Here is a 13,927-nt window from a genome sequence, read left to right as displayed (position 1 = left end):
GTCATGGAATTGGCAAGTTCTAGATAAACATTAGGATGTTTTTTTTTTTGGAATGATTTTTTTGTTAAAATTAAATAAAAAAGGGAGTAGGATTGTTCATAAGTCTTATGTCTATGCACTGAGCCCACACAGCCTTGTGTACAATACATCCATCCTGCTTTAAGACTGGTTAGCAGGGCAGAAGAAATTCCACTTCTCTAGCAAAACAGAGCGAGGGAGGATCAGAGCTGCGGGTACAGTGCCACAGCTGCATGCAGTTCAAGTGCTGGCTTGCGCTGTGTGTACACAACAACAACCTCCAACATGTTTTCCTGTGCATGCCAACATGAAAGCAGAGTGGATTTTTGTTATGATTAAAACATAAAATAAAAAGAGCAAAACAGTTGGTTAAAAAAAAAACATCCAGCAAGCTGGGAAATGTCTGCAAGATACATTTGGCAAAAACGATGCTACGGAGGGTTATTGTCATTGCAGATGGAAGACATGCTATAGGAAAAGCAAAGAGGAGGAGGGCGCCTAGTGCATTACCAAGAGATTTACAACAACAAAAATAGATATAAAATCCAACTTCATACTCACAAGAGAAAAAAAAAAAAAAAAAATGCAAATATTGGATAACAGATCCAGTGCTGGTAAAGTGTCACCCGATCCTATTGCACCATGATTGTGGCAAGCCGACATGTTTCAGGGGACGAACCCCCCTTCCTCAGAGCCGATGATGGCTGTGAGGAAGGGGGGGTTTGTTCCCTGAAACGTGTCAGCTTGCCACAATCATTGTGCAATTGGGATCGGGTGGCACTAAACTAGCACTTGATCTTGTTCCCCCCCCCCCCCCCACGTTTTTCCCCCCTCTCATAACAGCGATAACAGATCCAGTGCTGGTGAAGTGCCACCCGATCCAATTGCACCACGATTATGGCAAGCCGACATGTTTCAGGTGACGAACCCCCCCCCCTTCCTCAGAGCCAAAGATAGCTCTGATGAAGGGGGTTTGTTCCCTGAAACGTGTCAGCTTGATGAAATCTTTGTGCACTCGATGGGGGGGGGGATAAACTTCACCAGCACTGGATCTGTTATGGGCGTGATAAGAGGGTGGAAAACAAACAAACACACACAAACACACACAAACACACACAAACACACACCAAGATCAAGTGCTGGCAAAGTGTCATCCCATCCAGTGCACCACGATTGCAGCAAGCTGTCGTGTTTCGGGGGACACACCCCCTCCCTCAGAGGAAAGGGGTGCACTTGCCAGTTTATTGGTTCGGGTGACACTTCAGCACTGGATTGGTTATGGACGTGATACAAGAGGGGAACAAAGGAAGTATTGTAAGTATGAATTTGGCTTTTCAGTTCACCGTTTGGTAATACACCAGGCATTTGCACCCTCCCGTTAAATTTTCCTACAGTAAAGTGCTAGATTCCCCGTCTGAGAATGGCTGCACCGGCTGAGTGTTCTAGATGAAGATTCCCTATAGGCTCCTGTGCACATTCTATAGATGTGTAGAAATCCTCTGAGCATTGTTGTTGAGGAAGACATGCCATGCCCTAGGTGCTGGCCTTAGATGGCTGATCGAATAGATAAAAAGGTCTGTTGAATGGTCAACTCCTCGTGCAAATCCCGAGTCCCAATTCAGGGTGAATATTAAAAAATAAAAAGTACAATTCTAACACTATGAAACAAACTTTCCAAATCCTCCCAAACAGAGGGGGTCGTACCATGTAACAAGGAGAGCCCGGCTCTTCAGTCCTGACAGATACCGTCCACAGGAGTTCATACATGACCCACTACGTGGACAACTTCTGGGCCTCTCTGACTTGACGCAGTCCATACAGCCATTTTATGACCCTGGCGTTGCGCTCGATGATGGAGATCCCGTACGGAATGCGCGTGGAAGCCGGCGTCTCCTCGGCGGTAGCCACGCTGACCTGAGACAGGGCGTACTCGGAACTCTCAGCGCTGACGCTGTGGATCTTAAGGGACACGATGTCGGAGCTGGCGCGGACAAAGTGCTCCGCTCCGATATTAGAAACCTCGCCGGGGTCCAGTCCGCAGTAATTGAAGAAACGTTCGAGGTTGGCGCTGGCTCGAGAGTAGCGGTCGCTCAAGTCCGACTTGGAACGGTGCAGGAGGGTCTGTTTTTTGCCCGGGTCGTTCGGGGTGCCGGCGGGTGAACAGAGGGGGCTGTCAACAGGCAGGCATGAATTTGAGGGGGACTCAACCGATGCGCTAACAAGGATATCTGGACACTGAATGCGGGGTACTACGTCACCTGGTCGAACGTCCACTCTGCGCACCGCCATCGTGTTGGGAGTCCGATGGCTGACCGGGGTGCTTGGGGTGGACGAAATCTGCATCTTCTCCGGTTCCTGCCATGGAGCCTTGTCCGCCCGTGGAGAGGTCAGTGGGCTGTCGCAGATATTGATCAGATTGTTCAGTATTTCCAGATTCAAGGAACTTTTGGGAGCTCTGTTCTCCCCGCGAGGTGAAGTGGGGGAGCACCTGCGACTCGGAGTAAGCAGCACCCTCCGCACACCTGGAGAGAAAAGCGGCTGCCTGGACAGTACCGGCCTGATGGGCTCCTGCTTCGTACTGGCCACTTGCTTGCTCTTCACGTACTTTGCCTTGTCAGCTTCCAGCCTCTCCACCGCGCTGGGCTTCCGCGCTCCGTTCTCCCCCTGACGCCGAAAGTATTCGGGGCCTTTGTTCAGTATGCGAAAGGGCATCACCGAAGTGAGCGGGGCCCCCATCCCAGCCGATTGCAATGTGCCGACAGACATGGTCACCTCCTGCAGTGGACGCCTCGCTGCGATGACAAGCGCTCTTCACATCTCCTGGGCCTCCTGTCACCTCCCTGTGCAACGCAAAGAGAAAAAAAAAAAGATCAACTTACTGGTACCGGCTTACAAGTGCGTGCCGGTCTGACAGCATCGCAAACACACAAAGCCACAGGATCACACACAGCTAGAGGCGGGATCTCCCTTTACACTAAGTGGACTGTTCTCCTCCCCCCTCCGGCTGCTCTCTCCCAATCCTTTCCCAGTCACCTCTTCAAAAAACATCAAGCTCCCACCCACCCTCAATGGCAGTTGCTGGCATCAGGATAACTAACCAGCATCACCGTCTCTCTGAGAAAATCCCCCCCCCCCTCCTCCTCCTTTCCCTGGACATCTGTCCCTGGATCTGCAACTAAATGCCTGGAAATTTCCATTTAGTCCCCGTTCTGGGACAGAAAAGAATGAAAGTTACAAAGAGATTAGATTAATTCCTCCAATTAGTACGGAGTCTGTTGGACACACGTCTATAAATGTGCGCAAGCTGGCACTTGTAGTCCCTCGTCATCTTCTTTAGATGGGAGCAAGATTTAAACCCGTACCCATTGTGCATTTCCCGAACGGTTACCATCCCGTAAAATGGGATCCGAGTGTTTCTACAAGACATGATCCCTATGGTCAATAGAATTTTTATAAGTAGTGCGCCTCGCAAGGTTTACAAAATTTGGCGTGTAAAGAGCCCTAAACATTTAGTGTACACGTGCAAACATAGGCCCCTGATGCATGTACAGTACCCAAACCTGAACCCCCCAATGCATACGTGCAAAACCTACCCCCCCCCCCACACACAAACACGTAAAACCTAAACCCCCTCATATGCATATACGCGCAAAACCTAAACGACCAAATGCATATACGTGCAAAACCTAACCCCCCCTCCTATGCATGTACACAAAACCTAAACCCCCCCAAATGCATATACCTGTAAAACCTAACCCCCCCCAAAGCATATACATGCAAAACCTAACCCCCCCCCCCCCTATGCATGTACACAAAACCTAAACCCCCCCAAATGCATATACACGTAAAACCTACCCCTTCCCCCCATGCATATACGCATAAAACCTAAACGCCTCATATGCATATACGCGCAAAACCTAAACAACCAAATGCATATACGTGTAAAACCTAACCCCCCCATGCATGTACACAAAACCTAAACCCCCCCAAATGCATATACACGTAAAACCTAACCCCCCCCCCCCCCCCAAAGCATATAAGCATATACACGCAAAACCTAAACCCTTAAAGGATATACAGTATGCAATCCAAAGACACTCCCACTGTCAAGGTGCATACCGTGTAATCGTACAGTCAGGGGTCTTCGTGTTATAAAAATGGCACATACATGCACTCTGCCTGTGGATTTTCCCGGGTGACATTACCGGCGGTCACATGACCGCATGTCACCAATATTGGGTGGGCAGCCAAGCATCTCCAGGGCAACTAGTGACCCAAATTACAAAAAGCCTCCCCCCCCCCGAGAATGGGGGATGGTGTAGCAGCAGCTTCTACACCCCTCCTCCTATTGTAAGATAGCTGGAAATAAAGAAGGGGGGGGGGGGTTACAGGCAATCCAATTACCCCCCAATCACAATGACCTGTCCATCAGAGCTGACACTCCGACAAGAAAGCAGGGGGGGGGGGGGAGGAGAAAGTGCTGCTTATTCCATATAATGGGCTACAGGATTACAATAAAAACAAAGGATAACACCGCCACCCCCCTTCCTGGAATAAGCCTGTGTGTTCAGGAACATGCAGACTGAGCACAATTGGGGCAGGAATGTCACCTGAGATTACAAGGACCTCACCCCCCCCTGCCAGGTATTACCTAAAATCCAAAGATCCTTACCCAATGTCACATCCAGGTCAGTAACCGGCAACACACAGAGGGGGGGGGTCAAGGTGCTGCCACAATCCTCACTGTGTCTACATGGACTTGCTCCTGATCACCTGGCCTTAAGTATAACTCCGCCCCCCAGAGCCAGCACACCTCTTCCTGTTTGTGTAATGGAATGACTATTCCAGCAATTAACTCTTCATTAGACACCGCCGAATGGGAGCAGCAGTTACTCACAGTAACCGACCAAATTCCACGCCGCGTGTGAACGCAGGTTCCTGATTGGCTAGCATGGACAAAAGCGCCCCTCTCCGCACGGAAAACGCTTGACAAACGCGTGAAATCGCGCAAAGCTCAATAAGCTGCAGGCGGTCTCTTGGCGCGCGTAGGTCTGTCCGCTAAAATAAAAGGCCAGGTTCACATCTATGCATGTGCGCTTGATGCATTTTTGCAGCACCCTTTGCGTTTTTTTTTTTCATATGCGTTTTTTTTATGCATTTTAGGCTGTATTCACACCTGAGCGTTTTGTCACCTGAAGCGCGACGCCCCAAAACGATAGAGGGGAAAAAATACATTATTCTCTATGGAGATGGTTCACATCTCCACTACAAAACGCCCGACGCCGAACGCCTGAAGCCCAAACAAGTTCTGGACCCTTTTTTGTCGCTCGAATTTGGGCGTTTGGGCGTTTTACATTGGTGACCCTAGACCTGTACAAAATCGCGGTAAAAAACGCTGCGTTTTGTCGCGGCAAATTGCAGTAAAAAATGCCGCGTTTTGTCGCGGCAAATCGCGGTAAAAACGCCGCAAAGCGCTAAGGCTGCATTCACACCTTTGCGTCGGCGATTTGCGGCGACATTAAATAGGCGTTTTGTCCCGCGATTTGCGGCGACAAAACGCGTCGTTTTTCAGCCTTTTTTTTTGCTGGAGGGGTGATTTTACACTGTCGGCTATGCCCGAATGCCGAAGACGCCCGGAAAAAAGGGTCCGGGACTTGTTTTGAGCTTCAGGTGTTTCCGCGTTCGGCGTGGAGATATGAACCATCTCCATAGCCGACAATGTAAAATCACCCCTCCAGCGTATTGCAGGCTGCAATAGCGGCGGGCGTCTGGCGTGAAAACGCCTAGATGTGAATGGAGCCTTAGGCTGCATTCACACCTGAGCGTAGGTTGTTCGGTCGTTTTTTTCCGGCGTTTTGTCGTGCGTATTCATGCTTATTTTGCGCGTTTGCATACAGCGTCGTCTGAAGTTTTTGTACTTCGACGTTTTTTATTTTAGCCAATAGGAAAAATTATCATCTTTTCATCACTTGTTGCTATGTTGGTAGATTTTTTTTATCTTCTGCCTGGGTGAAATGTTCTATTGATTAAAGCGACAAAACGCCCGTAGCAAACGCTCGTTGTCGCGCTAGTCGATTGAATCGTGCGTTTCCATTACTTTCTATGGGAAATAGAAACGTTCAAATACGCCCAAACCGCCCGATACGCGCAACAAAAAAGGGTCTTGTTTGAGCTTCAGTCGTTCGGCGTCAGGCGTATCGGCGTGCAGATGTGAACCATCTCCATAGGGTATAATGTATAATGTATTTTTTCCCCTCTAGCGTATTTGAGCGTCGCGCTTCAGGCGACAAAACGCTCAGGTGTGAATGCAGCCTAAAATAAAAGGCCAGATTCACATCTATGCATGTGCTCTTGATGCATTTTTGCAGCACCCTTTGCGGTTTTTTTTTCATATGTGTTTTTTTTTATGCATTTTAAATACATTTTGCACTTTTGGGATGTATTAACCTATTGTTGTTGAGCGCATGTAAATATGTGGGACGTGGCACCGAGTAGCTGCATATTTGCGTGCAATAGCGCCGACGGTGCTGTGCCGAGAGCGCGCACTTTGTGTGCTCCCCGCGGCTCACAGGAAGTTGCGATCGGGACTTTTCCGATCATGTGACCATCATGACAGCCAATCACCACGGTCACTTGGCCATAAGCCCCGCCCCACTTCCCAGCATAGAAAACCCCTTAAGGCCCCTTTCGCACTGGGGCGGTGGGCGCGTTGGCGGTAAAGTTAAAAATAGCGGCGCTTTACTGTCAATTTTGCAGCTCTATTCGCCCACTAGCGGGGCACTTTTAAACCCTGCTCGCGACCGAAAAAGGGTTACAACCACCCACTCTTTGCTGGCGGTATAACCGTGGTGCCCATTCATTTCAATGGGCAGGATCGGGTGGAGAAGCGTGTACACACTACTCCTTCACCGCTCCAAAGATGCGGCTAGCAGGACTTTTTTTACCGTCCTGCTATCGCACTGCTCCAGTGTGAAAGCCCTCGGGGGGCTTTCACACTGGAGAGACAGCAGCGGCTCTTTCAGGGCGCTATTTTTAGCGTTATAGCGCCTGCAAAGCACCTCAGTGTGAAAGGGGTCAATGTTGCTAGGGGGAGGTGTGTGTTGTCATAACAAAAAAAAACACACCATGCAAGTCTTTGGAGGCAAAAACGCACCTTGCTACATGTAAAAAAAAGCCCCTGTACCTTTCTAAAAAAACGCACCGGTGGAAATGGCATAGATGTGATCCATAGGAAATAATGTTAAATGGACGGTAGCGCATTTCTGCAAATCTGCAAATACAATGAAAAACGCATAGGTATGTCATAAAGGGGGCTAAATCTTCCGGAGGTCAATTAGTTATATTTGTAGCTGCTGACGTTTAATTTGTTTCTTCCTAGAGTGAAGATCTTCTTTAACCGCTTGCCAATCAGCCGCCGGAGTTATACTGCGCAGGTTGGCCCAGCTGCGCAAATCGCCATAGCTATATGCTGGCTCTTTGAGACGCTATAGCAGGCGCACGCGTGCCCGCAGCGTGTCCCCGGAGCCGAGGCTCGTGCCCGGCAGGCGCGATGACCGCCAGGCACCTGCGCTTGCTCCTGACAGAATGAGAGCGGGGATCTGTGTGTGTAAACACACAAATCCCGGTTCTGTCAGGGGAGTAGTGACAGATTGTGTGTTCCTACTAAGTAGTAACAAAGTTATGTCTCCTCCCCCAGGCAGTCCCATCCCCCCACAGTTAGAAACACACCTAGGTAACACAGTTAACCCCTTGATCGCCCCCCTAGTGTTAACCCCTTCCCTGCCAGTGACATTAATACAGTAATCAGTGGTTAGCTCTGATCGCTTTCTGAACATTTATGAAGAGGATTATAACTTTGCACAATTCTTTCTTTTCTGTATTTTGACTTTTCTTTGTGTAGCTTCTCCTAAATAGGGAAAATGTATATGGACACTCTTATTAACCACTTCAGCCCCGGACCATTTGGGTGGTCAAAGACCAGGCCACTTTTTGCGATTGGGCACTGCGTCGCTTTAACTGACAATCGTGCGTTGTGGCCCCCCAAACAAAATTGACGTCCTTTTTGTCCCACAAATAGAGCTTTCTTCTGGTGGTATTTGATCACCTCTGCGGTTTTAATTTTTTGCGCTATAAACGAAAATAGAGCGACAATTTTGAAAAAAAAAACAATATTTTTAACTTTTTGCTATAATAAATATTCCCCAAAAATATATATATAAAAAAAAATTTCCTCAGTTTAGGCCGATACGTATTCTTCTAAATATTACATATTTTTGGTGAAAAAAATTGCAATAAGCATTTATTGATTGGTTTGCGCAAAAGTTATAGCGTTTACAAAATAGGGCATAGTTTTATGGCAATTTTATAAAAAAAAAAAAATATATATATTTTTTTACTAGAAATGGCGGCGATCAGTGATTTTTTTTGTGACTGCGACATTATGGCGGACACGTCGGACACATTTTTGGGACCATTGTCATTTTCACAGCGGTCAGTGCTATAAAAAATGAACTGATTACTGTGAAAATTACACTGGCAGTGAATGGGTTAACCACTAGGTGGCACTGTAGGGGTTAAGTGTTCCCTGCATAGCGTTTCTTACTGTAGGGGGGATGGGCTGTGTGTCACATGACACTGATCTCGGCTCTGTGTACACGGAGCCGAGATCAGTGTCATTGTTACTAGTCAGAGCGGGAGATGCTTGTTTACACAAGCATCTCCCCGCTCCATACCTCAGTGAGACGATCGCGGGGATCCCCGTGGCGATCGAGTCCGCGGGACCCGCGGTACGACTCACGGGGAAGGCGGCAGGGTCGCGAGCGCACCGCCGGCGGAGCACTCGCGACCACACGACAGGCATTTAAAGGGCCACGTACAGGTACGTGATTAAGCCTGTCCGTGCCATTCTTCCGATGTATATCTACATGGGCCGGTCCTCAAGTGGTTAATCCAGGGCTCGACAAATCCCGGGCGACAGGTCGCAATGGTGTCCTGGCGACTTGGCTTGGAAGGTGGACCATCTGGTGGTGGCCGTTGGTATTACAAGTTAAGCATTACAAGTTAAACAGCAATTCTAATGTCATTTTTCACTATTTTCACTGCCATCTCCTTCCCTCTAATTAGAACCCCCAAACATTATATATTTTTTTTATCCTAACACCCTAGAGAATAAAATGGCAATCGTTGCAATACTTTTTGTCACGCCGTATTTACGCAGTGGTCTTACAAGCGCACTTTTTTGGGAAAAAATTACACTTTTTAATAAAAAAATAAGACAACAGTAAAGTTATCCACATCTTTTTTTAATATTATGAAAGATAATGTTACGCCGAGTAAATTGATACCCAACATGTCACGCTTCAAAATTGCGTCCGCTCGTGGAATGCCGACAAACTTTTACCCTTTAAAATCTTCATAGGCGACGTTTAAAAAAATCTACAGGTTGCATGTTTTGAGTTACAGAGGAGGTCTAGGGCTAGAATTATTGCTCTCGCTCTACCAATTGCGGCGATACCTCACATGTGTGGTTTGAACACCGTTTACATATGCGGTCGCTGCTCACGTATGTGTTCGCTTCTGCGCGCAAGCTCTTTGGGACGGGGCGCGTTTTCTGGCTCCTAACTTTTTTAGCTGGCTCCTAGATTCCAAGCAAATTTGTCAAACCCTGGGTTGATCCATTTTTTTAGCATTATTGTTTTGCAGCGCCTTTTTTTGACATTTTATAGGTTATGAATAAAATCGATATAGTTATCTTGCTGCCATACTACAATACCAACAAAGGTATCGGGTTTTGAGGCTACAAGTGTGCGGCAGGAAAAACACTGAACCCGGTGGTACAGACTATATGGCTACCCGTGTGTGACCTTTGTCCTGCCATCTATATCTTTAAAAAGCTCAGGTGGCAGCTTAGCTAGCGTTGTGGGTGTAGCTCAGGCCCAGACATGCCAGTCCAGACTGGGCAGCTTTTGGGAGGATTTGGGTTCTGGCTCCGTTTTAGGGTAGGGCTGACTGACTCAGGAGCACGGCGGCAAGAGCTCCACCTCACCACTCAGGAGGAAGTATTGGAAATCTTATATCGTCATCCCTTGCAACCCCGACCACAAGTCTCAGCACGCTCCATTAAGGTTAGAATAAGGTTAGCTGTATCCTACTTTCTTGTTCAGTGACGCAGTTTTTTTTTTCCATCAAATCTATTGGGTGCCCTTATTATGGCAATGTGTTATTATGGGTACAGACAGCTGCCGGGGTAATGTGTATATCACACCACCTACTGTATATCACCTTGAGTCATCTCACAGGTTGGACAGACAGTCCCCAGCGCTGCTACTCACGCACTTCTCTCTGTCAAGACTTGTAGCAGACATCAGCTCAATCCCCCATCTGATAGGAAAGATAAAATTCGTTTTTTTCACGTTTTGGAATAACAAAAAAAAAAGCAATAGGTAACTTAAAATAGAAGATGCCGTTCTGTGAACACAAATGAAAACATTGATGCTATCTCTGTTGCTTTGAACAAAACAAGATCTGTAGTGAACTAGCACTAAGACTGGCGTTAGCACATGGTCAGCCATCTTGGTCAGTTAGGGCCACACTGACCACAAAAACTTGTGTAATAAGACAGCAAAAAAAAGAATAACAGACTGACCAACCCACCCATTGGTCACATAGGGCCAGATTCTCAAAAGAATTACGCCGGTGTATCTACAGATACACCGGCGTAATTCGAAATTCCCGCCGCTAGGTGGCGTTTACGTTCAGGTCTCATTTGACTATGCAAATGAGCCCTATACCCCGATTCCCGAACGAATTTGCGCCGCGTCGTCGTCGTTTCCGTAAGCGTAAGGTTACCCCTACTATATGAGGGGTAACCTTACGCCAGTCCGCCGTATGCCATGTTAAGTATGGCGTCGGGTCTGCGTCGGCTTTTTCCGTCATTTTCCTAAGTCGTTCACGAATACGACTTTAGGTCAATGACGCTCACGTCGGCGTCATTGACGTTTTCCGTCGTGAGCTGGAGCATGCGCACTGGGCTTTTTTTCCTCCCGGTGCATGCGCAGTTCGATCGGCGCAGGGGCGCGCTTAACTTGAATACAAGCTGCTCCCTTTGAATTACGCGGCCATACGCCGGGCCATTTACACTACGCCGCCGCAAATTACGGAGCAAGTGCTTGAGGAATACGGCACTTGCTCCAGTAAGTTGCGGTGGCGTTGTGTAAATGGCTTACACTACGCCAACGCCCATTCTTGGAGAATCTGGCCCTCTGCTCTCTTGTGCTATCAGCATGATCCTTGAACTGCAGCACCACTGACTGCCTCCTTGTGCTGCTTCTTTCTTTCCCAGACTGAGCTCTGCTGTTAAAGTTGAATTCAAGCCTACGCTAATTATTCATAAAAATGTCTCCCCCCCCCCCCCATCCTGCCTACCGTGTGTAAAAAAGATCTATACTTACCTTGTTTTAGTCATATATACAGTTGTGCTCATAAGTTTACATAGAATTTATGACTTATTTTCAATTTTTCAGAGAATATGAATGATCTCTCACTCATGATTAGTGTTTGGCTGAAGCCATTTATTATCAATCAAATGTGTTTACTCTTTTTAAATCATAATGACAACAGAAACTACCCAAAAGACCCTGATCAAAAGTTTACATACCCCAGTTCTTAATACCGTGTATTGCTCCTCTAACATCAATGACAGCTGGAAGTGTTTTGTGGTATTTGTGGATGAGGCTCTTTATCTTCTCAGGTGGTAAAGCTGCCCATTCCTCTTGGCAAAATCCTCCAGTTCCTGTAAAAACTTGGTCTGTCTCGCATGAACGGCACGTTTGAGATCTCTCCAGAGGGGCTCAATGATATTGAGGTCAGGAGACTGAGATGGCCACTCCAGAACCTTCACTTTATTCTGCTGTAGCCAATGACAGGTGGACTTGGTCTTGTGTTTTGGTTCATTGTCATGTTGGAATGTCCAAGTACGTCCCATGCGCAGCTTCCTGGCTGATGAATGCAAATGTTCCTCCGGTATTTTTTGATGATATGTAACCTCTGAGGGTATAAATAGATAAATAAACATTTAAAGGGGGCGTACCATCATCCAGAGTCTAGATAAATAGGGTATTGGCTCCGAGGTCCCCAAACCAAAGAGCCAACTAGGGGGGAGTTGTGGGCCATTGTTGGACTATCGCAGTACTAGTAGCATAGGTATACAGTGTACAAGGAAACAAGTAGATAATAAAAAAAGAAACATTTTTATTGGGTACAGTATCAATAAAGACACAGGGGGGTACAGGGTTAAAAAATACAAACAATATACGACCAACATAGCACCAGTATAGTAGTCCCCACAGGGGGGAGAAGCATAATGGGTTTGAAAGTCATATCGAGCCTTTTGATAACATACTGAATTCTGCTTGCCAACAATTTTGGCCAAATTTCCTGTGACTTTGTAGCTCACACATCCCCAAAACATCAGCGATCCACCTACGTGTTTCACAGTAGGAATGGTGGACCTTTTATCATAGCGTAGGCCTTGTTGACTCCACTTAAAATGTGACGTTTATGGTTGTGGCCAAAAAAGCTAACTTTTGGTCTCATCACTCCAAATGATTTTGTGCCAGAAGGTTGGAGGCTTGTCTCTGTGATGTTTGGCGTATTGTAAGCGGGATACTTTGTAGCATTTGCGTAGAAATGGCTCTTTTAGACACATGCCCCTTCTATGACATTGCAGTGAGAGGCATGCCTCCACTGCAGCATTTTTATTGGACAGCTTGTTCCAATGGTACGTTACCATTGGTCCAAGACTCCAAGGTGTCCATTGAGCTCAGTGCCTCTGACAAGAAGTGAGGAGAGGCACCGTGAACTCATCCTCTCCGTCTGCTGCAAACAGAGGCCCGGATTCACATAGCAGTTACAACGGCCTATCTCCGGATACGCTGTCGTAACTCTGAGTGTGCGTGGTCGTATCTATGTGACTGATTCATAGAATCAGTTACGCATAGATGTCCCTAAGATCCGACCGGCGTAAGTGTCTTACACCGTCGTATCTTAGGCTGCATATTTACGGTGGCCGCTAGGTGGCGCTTCCATAGATTTACGCAAAGAATATGCTAATTAGGTAGATACGGTGATTCAGAAACGTACGTCCGTCCGGCGCATTTTTTTACGTCGTTTACGTTAGGCTTTTTCCGGCGTAAAGTTACCCCTGCTATATGAGGCGTATCCTATGCTAAGTATGGACGCCGTTCCCGCGTCCTTACGTTGTTTGCGTAAGTCGTTCTCGAATAGGGCTGTACGTAAGTTACGTTCACGTCTAAAGCAATGACGTTTTGCGGCGGATTTTCAAGCATGCGCACTGGGATGTTTTCGCGAACGGCGCATGCGCCGTTCAAAAAAAACGTAATATACGCGGGGTCAAGCTTAATTTAGATAAAACACGCCCCCAACATCCCCATTTGAATTACGCGGCCTTACGCCGCAACATATACGTTACGCCGCCGTAAATAAAGGCGCAAGTTCTTTCTGAATACAGAACTTGCGCCCAAAGTTACAGCGGCGTAACGTATCTAAGATACGTTACGCCGGCCGGACAGATACGCTCAGGTATCTGAATCCGGCCCAGAGTGTGCCACCTTGTATTTAAAGGGCTGCTCTGTATGTAGCTTCTGACAGGCTGTGCAAGGAGCACCGTATCTCCGACCCTCGAAGCTCGATAACTTTTTAGATTTTTTCGATGATCATGGCTGCCTCCCCTGACTGCCTGTCCTTGCAGAACATTATATATTACAACTCTATCACAGGACAGTATTACATGATAATCATGTAATTACAGAGTGCCAGATTTCCAGTAGCAGAAGATTGTGGGCAGGAATGAAGACCCAGCAGCCTTGATGTGACTAAACCAAGGTTCATA

General features: G+C 47.3%; 2 protein-coding genes across 3 annotated transcripts in view; one reads left to right on the top strand and one right to left on the bottom strand.

Moving 5' to 3' along the window:
- Nucleotides 1–836: 836 nt before the first annotated feature.
- Nucleotides 837–4,819, bottom strand: FAM110A (family with sequence similarity 110 member A). 2 transcript variants are annotated; one of them, XM_040329720.1, is made up of 2 exons: nt 4,670–4,819; nt 837–2,858 (listed from the first exon to the last, which is right to left on the bottom strand). In XM_040329720.1, the coding sequence occupies exon 2, from the start codon at nt 2,782–2,784 to the stop codon at nt 1,792–1,794; it is 993 nt and encodes a 330-aa protein (XP_040185654.1). In that variant the 5' UTR covers nt 2,785–2,858; nt 4,670–4,819; the 3' UTR covers nt 837–1,791. The 2 variants fall into 2 exon arrangements, with proteins under 2 accessions (XP_040185654.1, XP_040185653.1); XM_040329719.1 differs by having other exon boundaries at nt 4,691–4,819.
- Nucleotides 4,820–9,938: 5,119 nt separating this feature from the next.
- SLC52A3 (solute carrier family 52 member 3) overlaps nt 9,939–13,927 on the top strand; it is a 58,225-nt gene continuing 54,236 nt past the window's right edge. The window contains exon 1 of the mRNA XM_040331698.1: nt 9,939–10,142. The gene's annotated coding sequence lies outside the window, so the exon portion shown is untranslated. The remainder of the gene's footprint in view (nt 10,143–13,927) is intronic.

Source organism: Rana temporaria, chromosome 12 (assembly GCF_905171775.1).
Source record: "Rana temporaria chromosome 12, aRanTem1.1, whole genome shotgun sequence".
Lineage (NCBI taxonomy): Eukaryota > Metazoa > Chordata > Amphibia > Anura > Ranidae > Rana > Rana temporaria.
The sequence above is the reverse complement of the archived record's forward strand: the minus strand, read 5'-3'. Positions and strand labels throughout refer to the sequence as shown.

Coding starts and splice junctions, on each gene's coding strand:
- FAM110A (XM_040329720.1), bottom strand. CDS start 2,784: ATGTCTGTCGGCACATTGCAATCGGCTGGGATGGGGGCCCCGCTCACT.